The sequence below is a fragment of the Euprymna scolopes genome, chromosome 44 (assembly GCF_053919585.1).
Source record: "Euprymna scolopes isolate OS-2025 chromosome 44, ASM5391958v1, whole genome shotgun sequence".
Classification (NCBI taxonomy): domain Eukaryota; kingdom Metazoa; phylum Mollusca; class Cephalopoda; order Sepiida; family Sepiolidae; genus Euprymna; species Euprymna scolopes.
Window position 1 is genome coordinate 7155155 of NC_136525.1, and position 15372 is coordinate 7170526.

Genomic DNA, 15372 nt, shown 5'->3' on the forward strand with positions numbered 1-15372 from the left:
AGTTGTATACAAATCCCAAGAGCGATAGTAGCCTTCTATCATGTCTGAAAGTGACACAATGTTCAATGAGCGAGATCGGAGATGCGCCGCTGTACAACTCATGCTCCCTACTGATCCAAATTATGACAACAGGACCATTGCCAACACCCTCATATACCTCAGTATCATAAATAACAGGGACGTGCCCAGAGTGATGAAAAAGTTTCTGGCTGCGATTACGGTCTTTGTTGTGGTTTCAATTGAGGACCACAGCATGTCACCTTGAAAGTCAACATCAAAACGTACCTGGATGTGCTGAAGAGTAAAGTGATCCCCCAGTGCAGTCAGGTGGCTGCTGGCAGACTCAGGGTGTAGTAGCAGGACTCTGCACAAGCTCACAAATCCTGGCTTCAGTAGGAGTTTGTACCCTTATCTCACTATTCTCCTTCTCCCCCGACTTGAACCTGCTGGACTACTTTGTTTGGTCATATGCGGAAAACATCACCAACATGACCTCCCACAACACCAAAGCCAGCCTGATCGCTGCCATCCACTGAGTATTCGACGAGCTCTCATCAGCACTTGTGGTTTCAGTTCCAGACCTGTATTGAGGTAGTGGTTGAGGCTGAAGGTGGCTACATTGAATAGATGTCAGCTCTACTACATAATAAAGTTACCTGTGTATGCATATATAAAATTTAGCAAACTGATTCAACGCAGATTTAAAAAAAAAAAAAAAAATAAAAAAAAAATAAAAAATCATTTATTTGTTTAGAAATCAAAGTACTTTTTGACGTAATAACATCAGGATAGACAATTTTTTTTTTTTATCCTAGAAATTCTGGAGCATATTAAAAAAAAAAAAAAAAAAAAAAAAAAAAAAAAACTGCTCGGTGTTATCAAGGGTTATTTTGAAATGTCCAGGTTAGGAAATACATGTGGTTGTGCATGGTAAGTTATATATATATATATATCTCCACACTAAAAGCGATTAAATGCAAATTCAAAATGTAAAAAAAAAAAAAGAATGAATTAGCTTAGTAAACTTATATTTTGAATTTGCATTTAAACAACACTTTTATTGCTGAGAAAAAATATCTTCACATAACTTACCATGCATATCTTCCTACCTGGACATTTAACGATCACCGTTGATAACCCCAAACGGATCTTTTTCTTGGTGGCATCAGCAAGTAAATAAAATAAAATGGGGGAAAAACAAAAAAAAAAAAAAACAAAAAGCAAAAGCTGTCTATCCCAATGAAGTCAAGTCAGTTTAGGCGGAAAGGGAGATAAGTCAAGTCAGTTTAGGCGGAAAGGGAGATAAGTCAAGTCAGTTTAGGCGGAAAGGGAGATAAGTCAAGTCAGTTTAGGCGGAAAGGGAGATAAGTCAAGTCAGTTTAGGCGGAAAGGGAGATAAGTCAAGTCAGTTTAGGCGGAAAGGGAGATAAGTCAAGTCAGTTTAGGCGGAAAGGGAGATAAGTCAAGTCAGTTTAGGCGGAAAGGGAGATAAGTCAAGTCAGTTTAGGCAGAAAGGGAGACAAAGCAGTTTAGCCAAAATAAAGCAAAAACAGTAGGTTATATAGGTTATTGAAATTACAAATATTAATTTATATATATATATATATATATATATATATATATATATAATATTTAAACAGGGAAAATAAGTTGGAACAGATACAGCGACAGCATTGCCAAGGCTGCTGCGAAGAATGTGGGCTCTATCGTGCTAGAAACTTACTTACGCCTGGAAGTATCCTGTACCTCTATAAAGCTACACCATTCCCCCATGTATGGAGTATTATTGCCATATTTGGGCTGGTGCATCTGCTACTAGTCTCACTTCTGGACAGGGTTCAAAAGAGTGTCCAACTTCTAAGCTTCAGCCTCTGTCCCATCGACGAAATGTTGCATCCCTCTGCCTGTTTTACAAGTATTTTAATGGTGAATGCTCCAACAAACTACAAGCCCTTGTACCCCTTGACGTAAATACCCCCTCACAAGCAGCAAAGTCCCACCCCTACACAGTAGACACCCCTAGATATAAGAAATCCTTCTATTCTAAGAGTTTCTTCCCTAGAACTGCTAGACTTTGGAATTCCCTTCTGTACTGACATGCTGAAATTCAAGTGTGATATGAACAGACATCTTGCTGCTCAACTCCCTACATAGTATCCCTGTAACATATGACCCTGATAGTAGCTCCTGCAACAAAGTTGCACTGCCCCTAGTTTGGGATGAAAATGTAATTTACAAAAAAAAAAAAAATAAAATAAAATAAATTTTTTTTTTTTTTTTTTAGATATGTTCATACAAATGTAAATTTTAAAGCATATCCAAATTTCTTTGGGGCATTCTCATTTCTGACATCTTTATAGTTACGTTAGCAGATTTAAATTCCAAAGATGTTTTTTCTCCATTGGAATTTTATTCAACAATAAAATAATATAAACCAATTTACAATAAAAAAAAAATACAAAATTTATTTTTCGAAATGAAATTTTTGTAACGCGACTTCTAAAGAGATTATGAACAGATTAACGAATGCAGTAATGCCAGCAATAGAACTGGCAACAGCAAACGTTTGACATCAAACATTGCCAGGGACGATCTTTTTGCATACACCACCATGTTCACAGTCTCGCAGAAACAAGGGGGATGCCAAAGTTAAACAAAGCTCCCGGTTGTAAAATACACAAATATTATATTTTAATTCATACAGAATCTGAGACATGTGCATGCCAGTATTAAGTTTTTTCTAAACAGTTCACTTCTTGTAGATGAAAAAAAAATACTCAAGCTGAGATTGGAACCAAACCCTAAAGACAGTGGATCAAGTATAATAAACATTAGGCCAGCTTGACAATCTTTAGAAAGTGTTTTCAAACCTACTTATTCTTAAAATAAGTAATCTGTCATGTGAACCATTCATGCATGCACGTTCGTGAAACAGTTGACAAAAAAAAAAAAAAAAAAAAAAAAAACGATGACCCCGCCCACCCCAAGTACCAATTTTGACCCCCTAGCAACTTTTTCTTCCAGATGAAAACTGATTAAAAAATTTTTTTGCATGTCTGAATGAATACCTTATATACCAAATTTCAAGTCTGTAGTTTGGTTTCAATCTCAGCTCAAGTTTTTTTTTTTTATACAAGTGAACTGTTTAGAAAAAAACAATACTTGCATGCACCTCTCAGTTTGTTTCTTTTTTCTTTTTTTTTTTTTTTTTTTAGTTCAAGGATTTTAATGTTACGTTTAATACCAGGCAATGCCGGATACACCTGCTAGTACAATATAATCTTTTTGAGTACCAGTGTCAGAGCTCTTGTTGAAGAGAACATCGACGATAAACCTGGATAGAGAGTACCCTCAAAAACAAAGAGACAACTTACCACATACATGAAATTGAATCTTGCGTGACTAAGACGGAGGTGTTTTAGTAAGCTGTATAACTGCATACAGTTGAGAGAGCACCATGGACAGTGGAGGTCATCACGAGCTTCTGTCTGTTGCCGGGTGTTGTTGTTATAAAAAAACTGGTAATATATCCGCACTTTTTTCTTTGGCGTACTCAACTGTTGGTTGTTGGTGGTTGTGTCCTTCGATTTCACAGGTGAAACTCGTTTTGTCCCTAACGAAAAAGAAAAAGGGGGGGGGGCATAAGTCGTAAAGTTTATAATTAAGCAAACAAGATGTATTATGTGATCTAGTCTTATAACAAGTTTAATTTCTTAAAAAAAAAAAAAAAAAGTAGCTTTGTCTTTCATTTCTGAAAGGAAACAAAAAGGAAAAAAAAAAAAAAAAAAAACAGCCAGTAAATTTAAAAAACGTACATAAATAAATATAGAATGAATATAAAAAAAATGAAGTAAAAACAAAAAAATGAAGGGGAAAAAAAAATGAAGGGGGAAAAAAAAAATGAAGGGGGAAAAAAAAAATGAAGGGGGGAAAAAAAAATGAAGGGGAAAAAAAAAAATGAAGGGGGAAAAAAAAAATGAAGGGGGAAAAAAAAAATGAAGGGGGAAAAAAAAATGAAGGGGGAAAAAAAATGAAGGGGGGAAAAAAAATGAAGGGGGGAAAAAAAATGAAGGGGGGGAAAAAAATGAAGGGGGGGAAAAAAATGAAGGAAAAAAAATGAAGGAAAAAAAATGAAGGAAAAAAAATGAAGGAAAAAAAATGAAGGAAAAAAAATGAAGGAAAAAAAATGAAGGAAAAAAAATGAAGGAAAAAAAATGAAGGAAAAAAAATGAAGGAAAAAAATGAAGGAAAAAAATGAAGGAAAAAAAATGAAGGAAAAAAAATGAAGGAAAAAAATGAAGGAAAAAAATGAAGGAAAAAAAATGAAGGAAAAAAAATGAAGGAAAAAAAATGAAGGAAAAAAAATGAAGGAAAAAAAAATGAAGGAAAAAAAAATGAAGGAAAAAGAAATGAAAGAAAAAGAAATGAAGGAAAAAAAAATGAAGGAAAAATATAAATAAAAATATAAATAAAAAATATAAATAAAAAATAAATTATAAAATAAATTTTAAAAAATTTAAAAAATAAAAAATATAAATAAAAAATAAATTATGAATAAAAAATGTTTTTTTTTTTAAATAAATAAAAAATTAAATAAAAAAACAATGAAAAATGAGAAAAAGAGGGGTGGGGAATCAAGAGACGAAAAATTAAAATGTTCAGTCTTACTTCTTACCTGAGTCTTCATTATGAATCACATGATTAGGATGATGATGATGATGGTGGTGGTGATGATGGTAGTGATGTTGGTGATGATGATGATGGTGGTGGTGGTGGTAGTGATGGTTGTAGGTATGCAATTCCTGCAAGGGGGTGGTGCCGTCCAAAGACGGATCGTTCACCTTTCCATTTTGAGTATTGGACCTTGCACTTAGAAGACAACTGTTGTTGGTCTGTTCTGTCCAGCTCAACGTAAACTTTAACGTCGGACACTTACTGAACACCTCGAATGGACCGATACCCTGAAACAGACAAACACGGTCACGTCAAATAGGTTATTTTATCTATGAACAGCGAAATGTTTATTCAACATTCAAATTAGTTTTGATTACAGTCATTAAAGAAAGGAGACATGGAGTGTGATAATATAAAGTGAGCCTTAGGTGGACTTAAGTCACTAAGTGCTAAGGTTGGTTGGTTGGTTTTGTTTTACGGCATATCAACCCTTTTCAGGTTATTTAATGCCGAATCCAGTGATTTTGAAGAAAATTTTTTTTTAATAGAATATATATATATTTTTTTTTCAACTCGGTTTCTATTTAACCCATAGTTGAGACCCTAACAGGTACTACCACTCTGAGTAAGAGTGGACCTGGGAGCAATGGCAATTAAAAGGTGGCTCCACACTCCCCAATGCCCGCAAGCTGGGGCCTCACCATCGGATATAGTTTAAGGTCATATCCAGGACCCTAAGTGCTAAGAGAGGAGGGGGGGCAATAGACAAAGGAACAGGAAACAATAGATAGGAAGTAACAAACAATGAATCTCTAGGTATTTTTAGATCGAGCTTTTTAGAGTTGACAGGACAATAGAAACCTATAGATAAAATAGGGAAGGGCAGATTCCGGTAGCCAGGGTGTGTGTGTGTGTGTGTGGGGGGCACAGATACTAATGTAGAGGAGATAGTTAGTTGACAACGAGATGTCCTTTGCGGCGGATGAGAGTTGATAACGACAAAAGTTGGACAGAGTTGATTGTGAAACAGAAATAGAGACGAATGTAACATCGATAGAACAGGGAGAAGAGACACACACACACAAATCCAACAGTCAATTATATGTGAAACATTGGCGTTTGTGTTTTTCCTTTCTTTGTTCCACGATTTATTATATTTCTGCTTTTGTGAAACCGCGTTTGTTCCCATTGACAGTCGCCAGCGAGAAAATGACGATGCGGCCATAAGAAGAATAGTCGAACGAAAAATCCACAACACTCGACGTTGGGGGTCGGCAATCTGTCTGGGCCGTGCACGTCTGGTCACAGGAGAGGGAGAGAGAAAATGGTTGGAGGGGGCAACAAATAAAAAAATTTTTTTTATGGTATGGATAACGAGCCTGTTCTCTTGGGGGGAAATCTATTATTTCAATCGAAAAGAAGACGATGACATTCGAAAATATTGTCGGCAAAAAAAAAAAAATTTTTTTTTGATATTTGTCGTCTGAAGGGTTTCAAAACGATACCGATCTCAAGAAAATCCGTCGCCTCTGTCGAAAGTTTTAGGCAGACATACATACAACATACATTGTCATAGGAGAACATATTCTCTCCTATGATTGGATTAAGAAATATATAAATATTTCTTATAATATATAAATGTTTATTGATATATTAATTAAAACAGACGTTTCTAGAATGTCGTTATTCATAAAAATAAATAATAATCGGCATCTATAAATATAAAAAGGCGTAGAACGCCTTTTTGTTCCTTTTTTAGTCTCTAGAAGGTTCCAGGAAGTTCCGTTTAAAACTCATATAAAAGAAACGCTATTGGTGAGTAAAGTCAGTTCGTGATATATTTTGGGATGCAAAAGAGGCAACCAACGTCCAAATTCCGGCTCCCACATAAGGCCGTAAAAACAAAAACCTCACTGAATAACTAGCTGTCTGGATTCTGGTAAAGTTTTTATTTATTCTTTGAGTTTGTTGACCGAAACACATATACATAAAAAAATACACTAAACAAACTATTTCAAAACACAATACATTAAGAATTACGATCTTTATGATCTAAGGGAGACAATTTATCAGCGAGTTGTCGCCCTTCAAACATGGTAATCTTTTCTTTTGTTTTCCTTGTTAATTTATTTTTAAATAAATTTCTTCTTTGTTAAATCTTTTCTTTTGTTTTAATTTTATTACATGTGGGTGCTGATAAATCCCTAGACCATACGAGCTATGATCGGCACACATATGTAATAACATACATACATTTAAACAGACAGGTGAGATTTATATTATAGTTAACTTTGTTTCACGGGTCGTTATTTCCTGTCGACATAATTTCAATTCAATTTCAAGACATAGTTTCTACATCATGCTAAAGTCATGTTTCTCCCAACTTACAAAACGATATCTTTTGTGCTTTTTTGCTTGATTGTTTTCCCAGTCTGACTCCCAACCCTAAACTAAAATCGTGTCTCTTCTAATGGCATTAGTACACATATCATTAAGATCACCTGATGTCATCGCTAAAAATATGTCTATTTGTTTAAACATTTTTTTTTTTTTTTTACAAGCGGAATCACCACTAATCAAGGCCCAAAGACCATTGAATAGTAGCAATTCTCTCCCCATATAAGAGCAAAGTACGTCCAAGGATTAAGTACTGTTGCCACATCTGGGCAGGAGCTGCTAGAAACACCCTATCCTGCTTTGACAAAGTTCAAAACAAACTTCGCAATCTAGTAGGCGATGCCTTTTTCTCTTCTCTGCAGCCTCTTCCCAACAAAAGATACGTTGCGAGCCTCTCCTGGCTCTATCGCTATTTTCATGGCAAGTATTCGACTGAGCTCCAATCCATGCCCCCCCCCAATCCCTCATAAAAAAAAAAAACCCTCGTTTAGCCAAAATCACTATCAATAAATTTCCCCACTCTCTATCATTGATTGGATTCCATGAATAAAACTTCTTCCCTAGAACTGCCCGACTCTGGAACTGTGCTGCTGGTGGAGCAGGAAGTGAGTGAAAATTGAATTTCTCATGCAAAACATTAGAGCGAAGGAAGAGGACAACAGGTTTTAATTGTTGTCAATTTGCTGAAGGTCATCTTTGCCAATAACTTAAATTTTTTAAATGTTTTTTTTACCCTTTATTTATTATACTAGCGGGGTACTCGGTCTTATCCAGGTGTGGAGAGGTGGTGTAGTAAGGAACCCCAAGGGTGGAGAGAGGTGTTAAAAAAAAAAAAAAAAAAAAAAAAAAAAAAAAAAAAAAAAGTAAGCAAGCAGGCTTGAACCCTTAACGCGAAGGAGGAAAAGGTGGAGAAAAAAAAAAAAAAAAAAAGCTAACGTCTTAGTTGATGCATCCATTGCAAAACCGGAAGTCATGAGCATTTGAATTAAAGGTAGTCAACCCAAAGGAGATAATGACTTGCAAAAAAAAAAAAAAACAAAAAAAAAAAAAAAAAAAAACAAAACGAAACCTTGTAGAAAACTGCCCAGTTTAGGGTGAAGGAATGAATCTTTTTGGCCAATTTTTCGATATTTGTCATCAGAAACGAGCTTTAAAACGATACCAATTTTGTCACGTTCCAACGCGTGTCGGAAGTATTTGCAAGACACACAAACACACATTTTGCATTTCATATGTTAGAGTAACCATTCATTTAATCATTTCAAGTTGTTGAACCCTCTGAAGAGATGGGCAACACCGTCAAACCGTAAATCAATCCACGTAGGGTTATTTTACCTTACAAATATCAGCAATATTGAAAAATGGGCGAGAAGAGAGAGAAAAAAATGAATAGTTAAGTAGTAACCTTGCCCTCAATAACTGTTTCCCATGTTGCTGTGTTCTTCTTTGGGGCAATCTTGGAGCTGAGATCCTGTAAGGAGAGTTCGTAGTTTCCGTCTGTCATTAGGCAGTGTTTGTGCTTGTCGTAAATTACAAGTTCGGACCCATACAAAACCACATCCTCTTCAAATGGCGACATTTTCCCATTTTTTCGTCTTTTGTGCGGAGGCTCTTCTGAAGAGAGAAAGGAAATTTTTTTTTTTTTTGAAAAATTTGGGTAATTATTAAAATTTGTTTTAATATTAAAGTTGTGATTATGTAAAACTTTAGAAGGGTTAGGGGATAGGGATTAGTTGGTTGATTGTCTTCTGTTTTATGGCATATTAACCCATTTTGGGTTATTTAATGTCAAATCCAGTAATTTTGGTAAAAGTTTTTATTTCTTATTTTTTCTACATGGAGGTCACCACTTATCAAGATCCAGAGGCCACTCGAGGATAAGGGTTAATGGGCATACATTAGTTATTGTGATTTTAGCGTAGTAAACACTAGTAGGAATTTTGTAACTTGGATTATTCAATAACAACTTGTTCACGTTGGACTTGAAGACAATCAGATTGTAGTCAGCTGGAAAGCAGGCAAACTGAATAGGGTTCCACAGGCGAGCAGTTCTAAGAAAGAAGCCCTGTTCATGGAATGTACGTCTGGGTGTAGGCACAGATAAAGAGTGTGGGAAATTGTTGATAGTGGTTCTGGCTAGATGATTGTTTTTTGTGAAAGTCTGGCGAGGGGGGACAATAGATTGAAGTTCAGATGAGTACCTGCCATGAAAATAACGATAAAGCAGGGACATGCTCACTACATCTCTTCTGTGGGGAAGGGGTCGCAGGGAAGAGAAAAGGCCCCCCCCCCCCCATTAAGCTACGAAGTCGATTTTGAACTCTGTCAAGACAGGATAAGCTGTTTCTAGCAGCATCTGCCCTGATGTGGCAGCAGTACTCCATCGTTGGCCAAACCTGGCTTTTATATAGGTAGAGAATTGCATCAGGAGTGAGATATCTACTGGAACGGTAGAAGGATCCCACCATTTTTCCAGCGACTTTGGCAACGGATTTGATATACGTGTTCCATTTCAGATTGGGAGTAAAGGTCAAGCCCAGAAGCTTGTCAAAACATGAAGCCTTCATTCATTTCGATTGATGGCAGCTGGGCAACAGAGCGTTGATGAAGTAAAGATAGAAGCTTAGTTTTAGATGCATTAAAAGTAACCAACCACTTTTTCCTCCATTGTACTATGCTTCAAGTTCTTCATATCTCCAAATATGTTTTATTTAAAACTAGCGGGGGTACCCGGCGTTGCCCCGGTGTTTGGGGGTTACGTATGTAGGAGAGGGTGATCCTGTTTTAATATAAATAAAAAAAATAAATAAAATATGATGTTAAAATTGGTAAAACCAAAACAAAGCAAAAAAGCGAACGTAAAAAAAAAAAAAAAAAAAAAAGAGGAAGAAAAAGTTTAGGTAGAAAGACAGGCTCAAACCCGAAACATCGAGGCTAAGGCGGGAAAAAAAATGCCCGACACGTTACCCCTACGCCAAAGAGACATACACTTAATAACGGATAAAATTAAACCTTTAAAAACACTTGCAGGTGGTTGAAACTAACGCAAATGTTTTCTAGGTCAAACATGACGTCATTATCGTAGTAGCAGGAGCAGAGAAAATGAAAGAACGATTTTTTCGGCACCCCTCCCTGTACAAAACTGATGATTTTAGGGTGAAGGAATTAATGTTTTTGGCTAATTTTTCGATATTTGTCAGGCAAAGATTGGAAATTTAAAATGATACCTATCTGGCGAAAATCCGTGACCCGTTTTTTTGCGAGACAAACGCACATTTTCACTTTTATATACATAGATTTAATATTTAAAATTTTGGTAATTGTACAGTTTAATCAAGAGATTAAATATGAAAATATTGAAAAAAAAAAAAAAAAAAAAAAAAAAGAAAAGTTATATTGTACGTATCTGTTTTGAACTGAAGACCCCCCCCTCCCCCAACAAAAAATTTCACTTAATTTGATTGAGTTTATTTATTTTTTTTTTTTTTACAGTGGAAAAAACACGTTTTTATGACAGCACATTTAAGTCAGCCATCTTTGAATTTTTTTTTTTAAGCACACCACGGGGAGATAACTCAAGTAAGTGAAATTTTTTTCCAGAGAACTTCATTCCATACCAGATGCGTACAATATAATCTTTTTTTCTCTCTCTCGATATTTTCATATACTAATGTCTTGATTAAACTGTACAAGTACCCAAATTTTGTTATTATGAAGAAGCGCTAAATAGTCTTTATTTGAATTTTTGGGTATCTTTTACAATCCAGAGATTCTAAAAGGGGTCAAAAATCAAATATATAACAAATAAATGTTACCAAAGGTAAAATACGTTACTCTTCTACCTAGCTAAATAGGTTTATAGTGTTTTACTTAATGTAAAATATTTATTCGACTCGAAAAACAAGTAATGTTGACTGCTTATGGTTTTCAAAAACTTTTCATTAATTTTATACGTCATCATTTTTCATAATTTTCGGATATGCTAATTACTATGACATGTCATTGGTTTTACTTGAAATTCAATTTTTGCTAAAATTACAACTTGGCCTTTTGGTCAAGATCAAAGTGTAGTATCTGTTCTCCATTTCTTGTTTTCTTTCGGTGGAGGATCAGTCCTTCACGACTGAGAATTCTTTTTCATTTTTGTACCTTTTCTCCACGTTAAAAAACGACCCTGGTGTCTAACTCTGTCCCGTGGGGAGGCATAGTAAATAGGTATTATAATGAAGAAGCACCTTATTTTCATTGTGTAGCTTTTTAATAGCTTATCATTTGCCAATAATTCACACTTTTGTTTATGGCATAATCACGTTGACACACCGGTTCCCGCTGGATCACCGAAGTTAAGCAACGTTGAGCCTGGTCAGTACTAAATGGGTGACCATTTGGGACTTCCAGGTGCTGTATGTGCTCTCCGCTTATCTCGGCATTGTTTCCAGTTGTCCTGGATTTCTCCTTGCCACTGGACTCAAACAGTGCCGATTCAGGAGAAGTGTGGTTGGCGATTGCGTTATGTTTAATACCTACGGTATTTCTGTTTAGAATAAATTAGCAGGGAGACCCAACGTTGCCCGGGACTGAACGATGATTAATGAATATTTCACACTCGTATATTTTTATTGTCACCGAAATCCGTGAAATCGCCCGGGAGGAAGCTTCACATGCCTCCGTGCAGTAACTTAGTCCAAAATATATGTTATTCTAAATTGCACTCTAGAGAATCTCTCTGCTTATCTCGGCATTGTTTCCAGTTGTCCTGGATTTCTCCTTGCCACTGGACTCAAACAGTGCCGATTCAGGAGAGGTGTCCTTTGTCTTTCGAAACTGAACAGAGGCATCGACATTGAATTCAAACTTTTATAAAAAAATAAATTTAAGTTTCAAATAAAATAACCAACCTGGACCGTCCAAAATATCTCCATTGCACAGACCATTGGAGAGGTAACGCTTCACTGGGCAAGGAACTCGCAACAGCAGAACGTACGCTTTGACTGCATGACCGTTGTTGTGATGAAAATGTTCTTGGGATATCGATAGAGACCCAGATAAGTTGGCAGTTGGTCCCGTTAACGAGGAGGAGGAGGAGGAGGATGAGGAGGAGTCAGGGTTCAGAGGCACTTCGACCTTGCCTAATTTCGTTTGCATAATTGGTGAGGATACGTCCTGCCAACAAACAGAAAAAAAAAAAAAAAAACAACTTAATAACAAAACAATTCACAAGATGCGTGTATTGCTGAGGATACGTCCTGCCAACAAACGGAAGGAGAACCCCCCCCCCAAAAAAAAACTTAAAACAATTCACAAGATGCGTGTATTCAAATGACATTTTAAACTTAAGCATGACAAACAGATCCACTGTGTTAATGTGGATACACAGAAAAATGCAATCCCATGATTCCTTTTCTTTTATCGACCTCTTTTTCGTCCAGACAGCATGGGGTAAGCACGTGTTATTTTCCCTTTCTGTAAACAAGGGGTGGGGAGCACATCCCCTCTCCCTCAACACTAGTTAAGGTTAGTTAGTTTTAAAGAAGTAATTGTGAAAATCAATTGTATGATCTGCAAATTGTATGTTAACATTGTAATATATATATATATATAACTACTTAATTTACTCACATAAAATTAATATACAAAAGTATAGATTTATGCGTAAACTTTATTTACTTCAAAAGTTCTCAATACGTAGGTAGAGCTAGTTAGTAAGTTAATAAGCCTGAAGAATCCTAGAGTGGATGAAACACGGAATATTCAGTGTAGCTTAATCGCCATATACATTTTATAACTTACTATATATATATATATATATATATATATATATATATATTGTATACATTTTATAAACTAAATAGTTAATTATATTTCTCATCTATATTGTGACCAGGGTTGTGTTTTTTGTGTCTGCCATAAATGTCTTAAGTCGAATGAAGCGGTCCTGAGGACAAGGAATGTTCCAGCCAAAATGCCATCAGAGATCAAGATGTTTTCCTGGGAGAAGGAGGCACCACACACTTACAGCCAACATCTTACATATGCTTTCCTTCTTGATACTCAGACTCTAATGACTGGCCCATCGTCACATCATCATGGGACCATTTCTAAGACAATTAGTGTAACACATGGGTTAGTCACACACTAGTGCTGTAGATCTAGCAAAACGGAAACCGTATTGCACGTCACTGATCAGGTTATTGTTGCTGAGGTTTGGACTACTACTCTATTTAATATAGATTTCAGCAACTTACTCATGACGCATAGGAGACTAAATGGTCTATACTGAGAGGGAGGTGACTGATCACCTGAATTTGTAAATATGGGACATACTGATAAATGACCTCCCCGACAAAATTGCCTCCGAGATGGGTATATATGCTGATGACACTACACTCTATAACAGGCATGACAGGAAGACGAATGAACACATTTCTAAAGAAATGGCAGAAACACCAGAGGAAGACCTTGTTTCTTTCTTGTAATTAATGAATCTTGCTTTCCAGGCTGTTGGAAAACTGCTTCTGTGGTACCAGTATTCAAGAATTCTGGCGAAAGAACTGACCCATTAAATTATCGCCCTATTAGCCTCCTCCCACTTTTTGCCAAAATATTTGAGACCTTAATTAACCATGCTCTAGTCCAGCACCTTACAGATGCTAAACTTCTGACCGACCATCAATATGGATTTAGACAAGCCCGTTCCACGGCAGACATCCTCACTGTAATCTCTGAACGTATATACCATTCACTGGACAAAGCGGGAGAGGGCAGAGCGGTAGCTCTAGATAGATCTAAGGCTTTTGACAGGGTATGGCATGAGGGTCTCCTCAGTAAAATCAGATCATACGGTATCACTGGTAGAATACTTAACATAATTAAATCCTTCTTAGATAAGAGAAAAATCCAAGTTGTCCTCGGCGGTCGTACATCTAAACAATATGATATAAATGCGGGAGTGCCCCAGGGATCTATCCTTGGACATCTGCTGTTCCTGATATTCATAAATGACCTTCCCGACAAAATTGCCTCTGAGATGGGGATATATGCTGATGACACCACACTCTATAGCAGGCATGACAGGAAAACAAATGAACATATATCTAAAGTAATGGCATAAACACTAGAGGATGACCTCCAATTTGTAGTGGAATGGGGGACAAAAATGGATGGTCACATTCAATGCTGCCAAGACTAAACTAGTTTCATTCAATAATTACAAGAAACCCTCTCTACCACCTATAGCAATGGCCAACGACTATCTGAGAGTACATCTTTCAAACTCCTTGGCCTAACGTTCACAAGAAACATGAGTTGGAACAATTACATTGAAAGCGTTGCCAGGGTCGCTGCAAGAAAGGTGGGCTCTCTCTACTGTGCTAGACAACTACTAACACCCGAAAGTATGCTGTACCTCTATAAGGCCACCATTCGCCCATGTATGGAGTATTGCTGTCACATCTGGGCTGGTGCATCTGCTACTAGTCTCTTACTCCTTGACAAGGTTCAAAAGAGAGTCGCAAACCTGATAGGCCCTGAACTGGCATCTAAGCTTCAGCCTCTGTCCCATCGACGAAACGTTGCATCCCTCTGCCTATTCTACAAGTATTTTAGTGGTGAAATCTCTGACGAACTGCAGACACTTGTGCCCTCATGACGTGAGAACCCTTAACAAACCCGACAGGCTGCTAAATCCCACCCCACACACTGTAGAGATCCCTAGATGTAAAAGATCTTTCTACTCCAATAGTTTCTTCCCCAGAACCGCTAGACTTTGGAATTCCATTCCAGGTCCCTGCTTCCAACAGTACTGACATGCAGAAGTTCAAGTGCAACGTGAACCAACATCTTGCTGCCCAAATCCCTACATAGTACCCCAGTAGTTGTTGCCTCTGATAGTAGCCCCTTACACCAAAGTGGCAATTTGCCTTGTTTGGAGTGAAAATATAATAAAAAAAACCCACTTAAACAGCTTTGTAAGTATGGGTTCTGGTTGAAAACTTTTCAGCACTATAATAGGAATGCCGTCAGGGCCAGTTGCTTTACTGAGATCAAATTTTTTGATTAGCTTGGCAATATCATGCACAGATATTTGTATGCTGCATAGCATGTTTTTAGGCACAGGAAGAAATACAGGGTGGGATGAGGGGGGGAGGGCGGGTGTGTGTGGCAGAAGTTTTGCCTTTATCTGATGCTGACGAGATTACCTCAGGTCCATTGATGATTGTTGGAATAGAGCGCATACTTACTATTCAAGACACTATTGGTTATTTGCCAAAATTGGTGGAAACCAAGCTGCTGCTCAGCTAC

At 36.8% G+C, this 15372-nt stretch overlaps 1 protein-coding gene and 1 pseudogene across 1 annotated transcript in view; one reads left to right on the forward strand and one right to left on the reverse strand.

Annotated features, from left to right (window-relative positions):
* Positions 1–15372, reverse strand: part of LOC145268668 (polycomb protein suz12-A-like) — a 97423-nt gene that overhangs the window by 13496 nt on the left and 68555 nt on the right. Inside the window, exons 8-11 of the mRNA XM_080124157.1 lie at positions 11970–12234; positions 8477–8685; positions 4676–4961; positions 3375–3613 (exon numbers count right to left, since the gene is read on the reverse strand). Of these exons, the coding sequence (XP_079980283.1) occupies positions 3375–3613; positions 4676–4961; positions 8477–8685; positions 11970–12234 (999 nt within the window). The remainder of the gene's footprint in view (positions 1–3374; positions 3614–4675; positions 4962–8476; positions 8686–11969; positions 12235–15372) is intronic.
* On the forward strand, positions 11365–11481 carry LOC145268886 (5S ribosomal RNA; annotated as a pseudogene).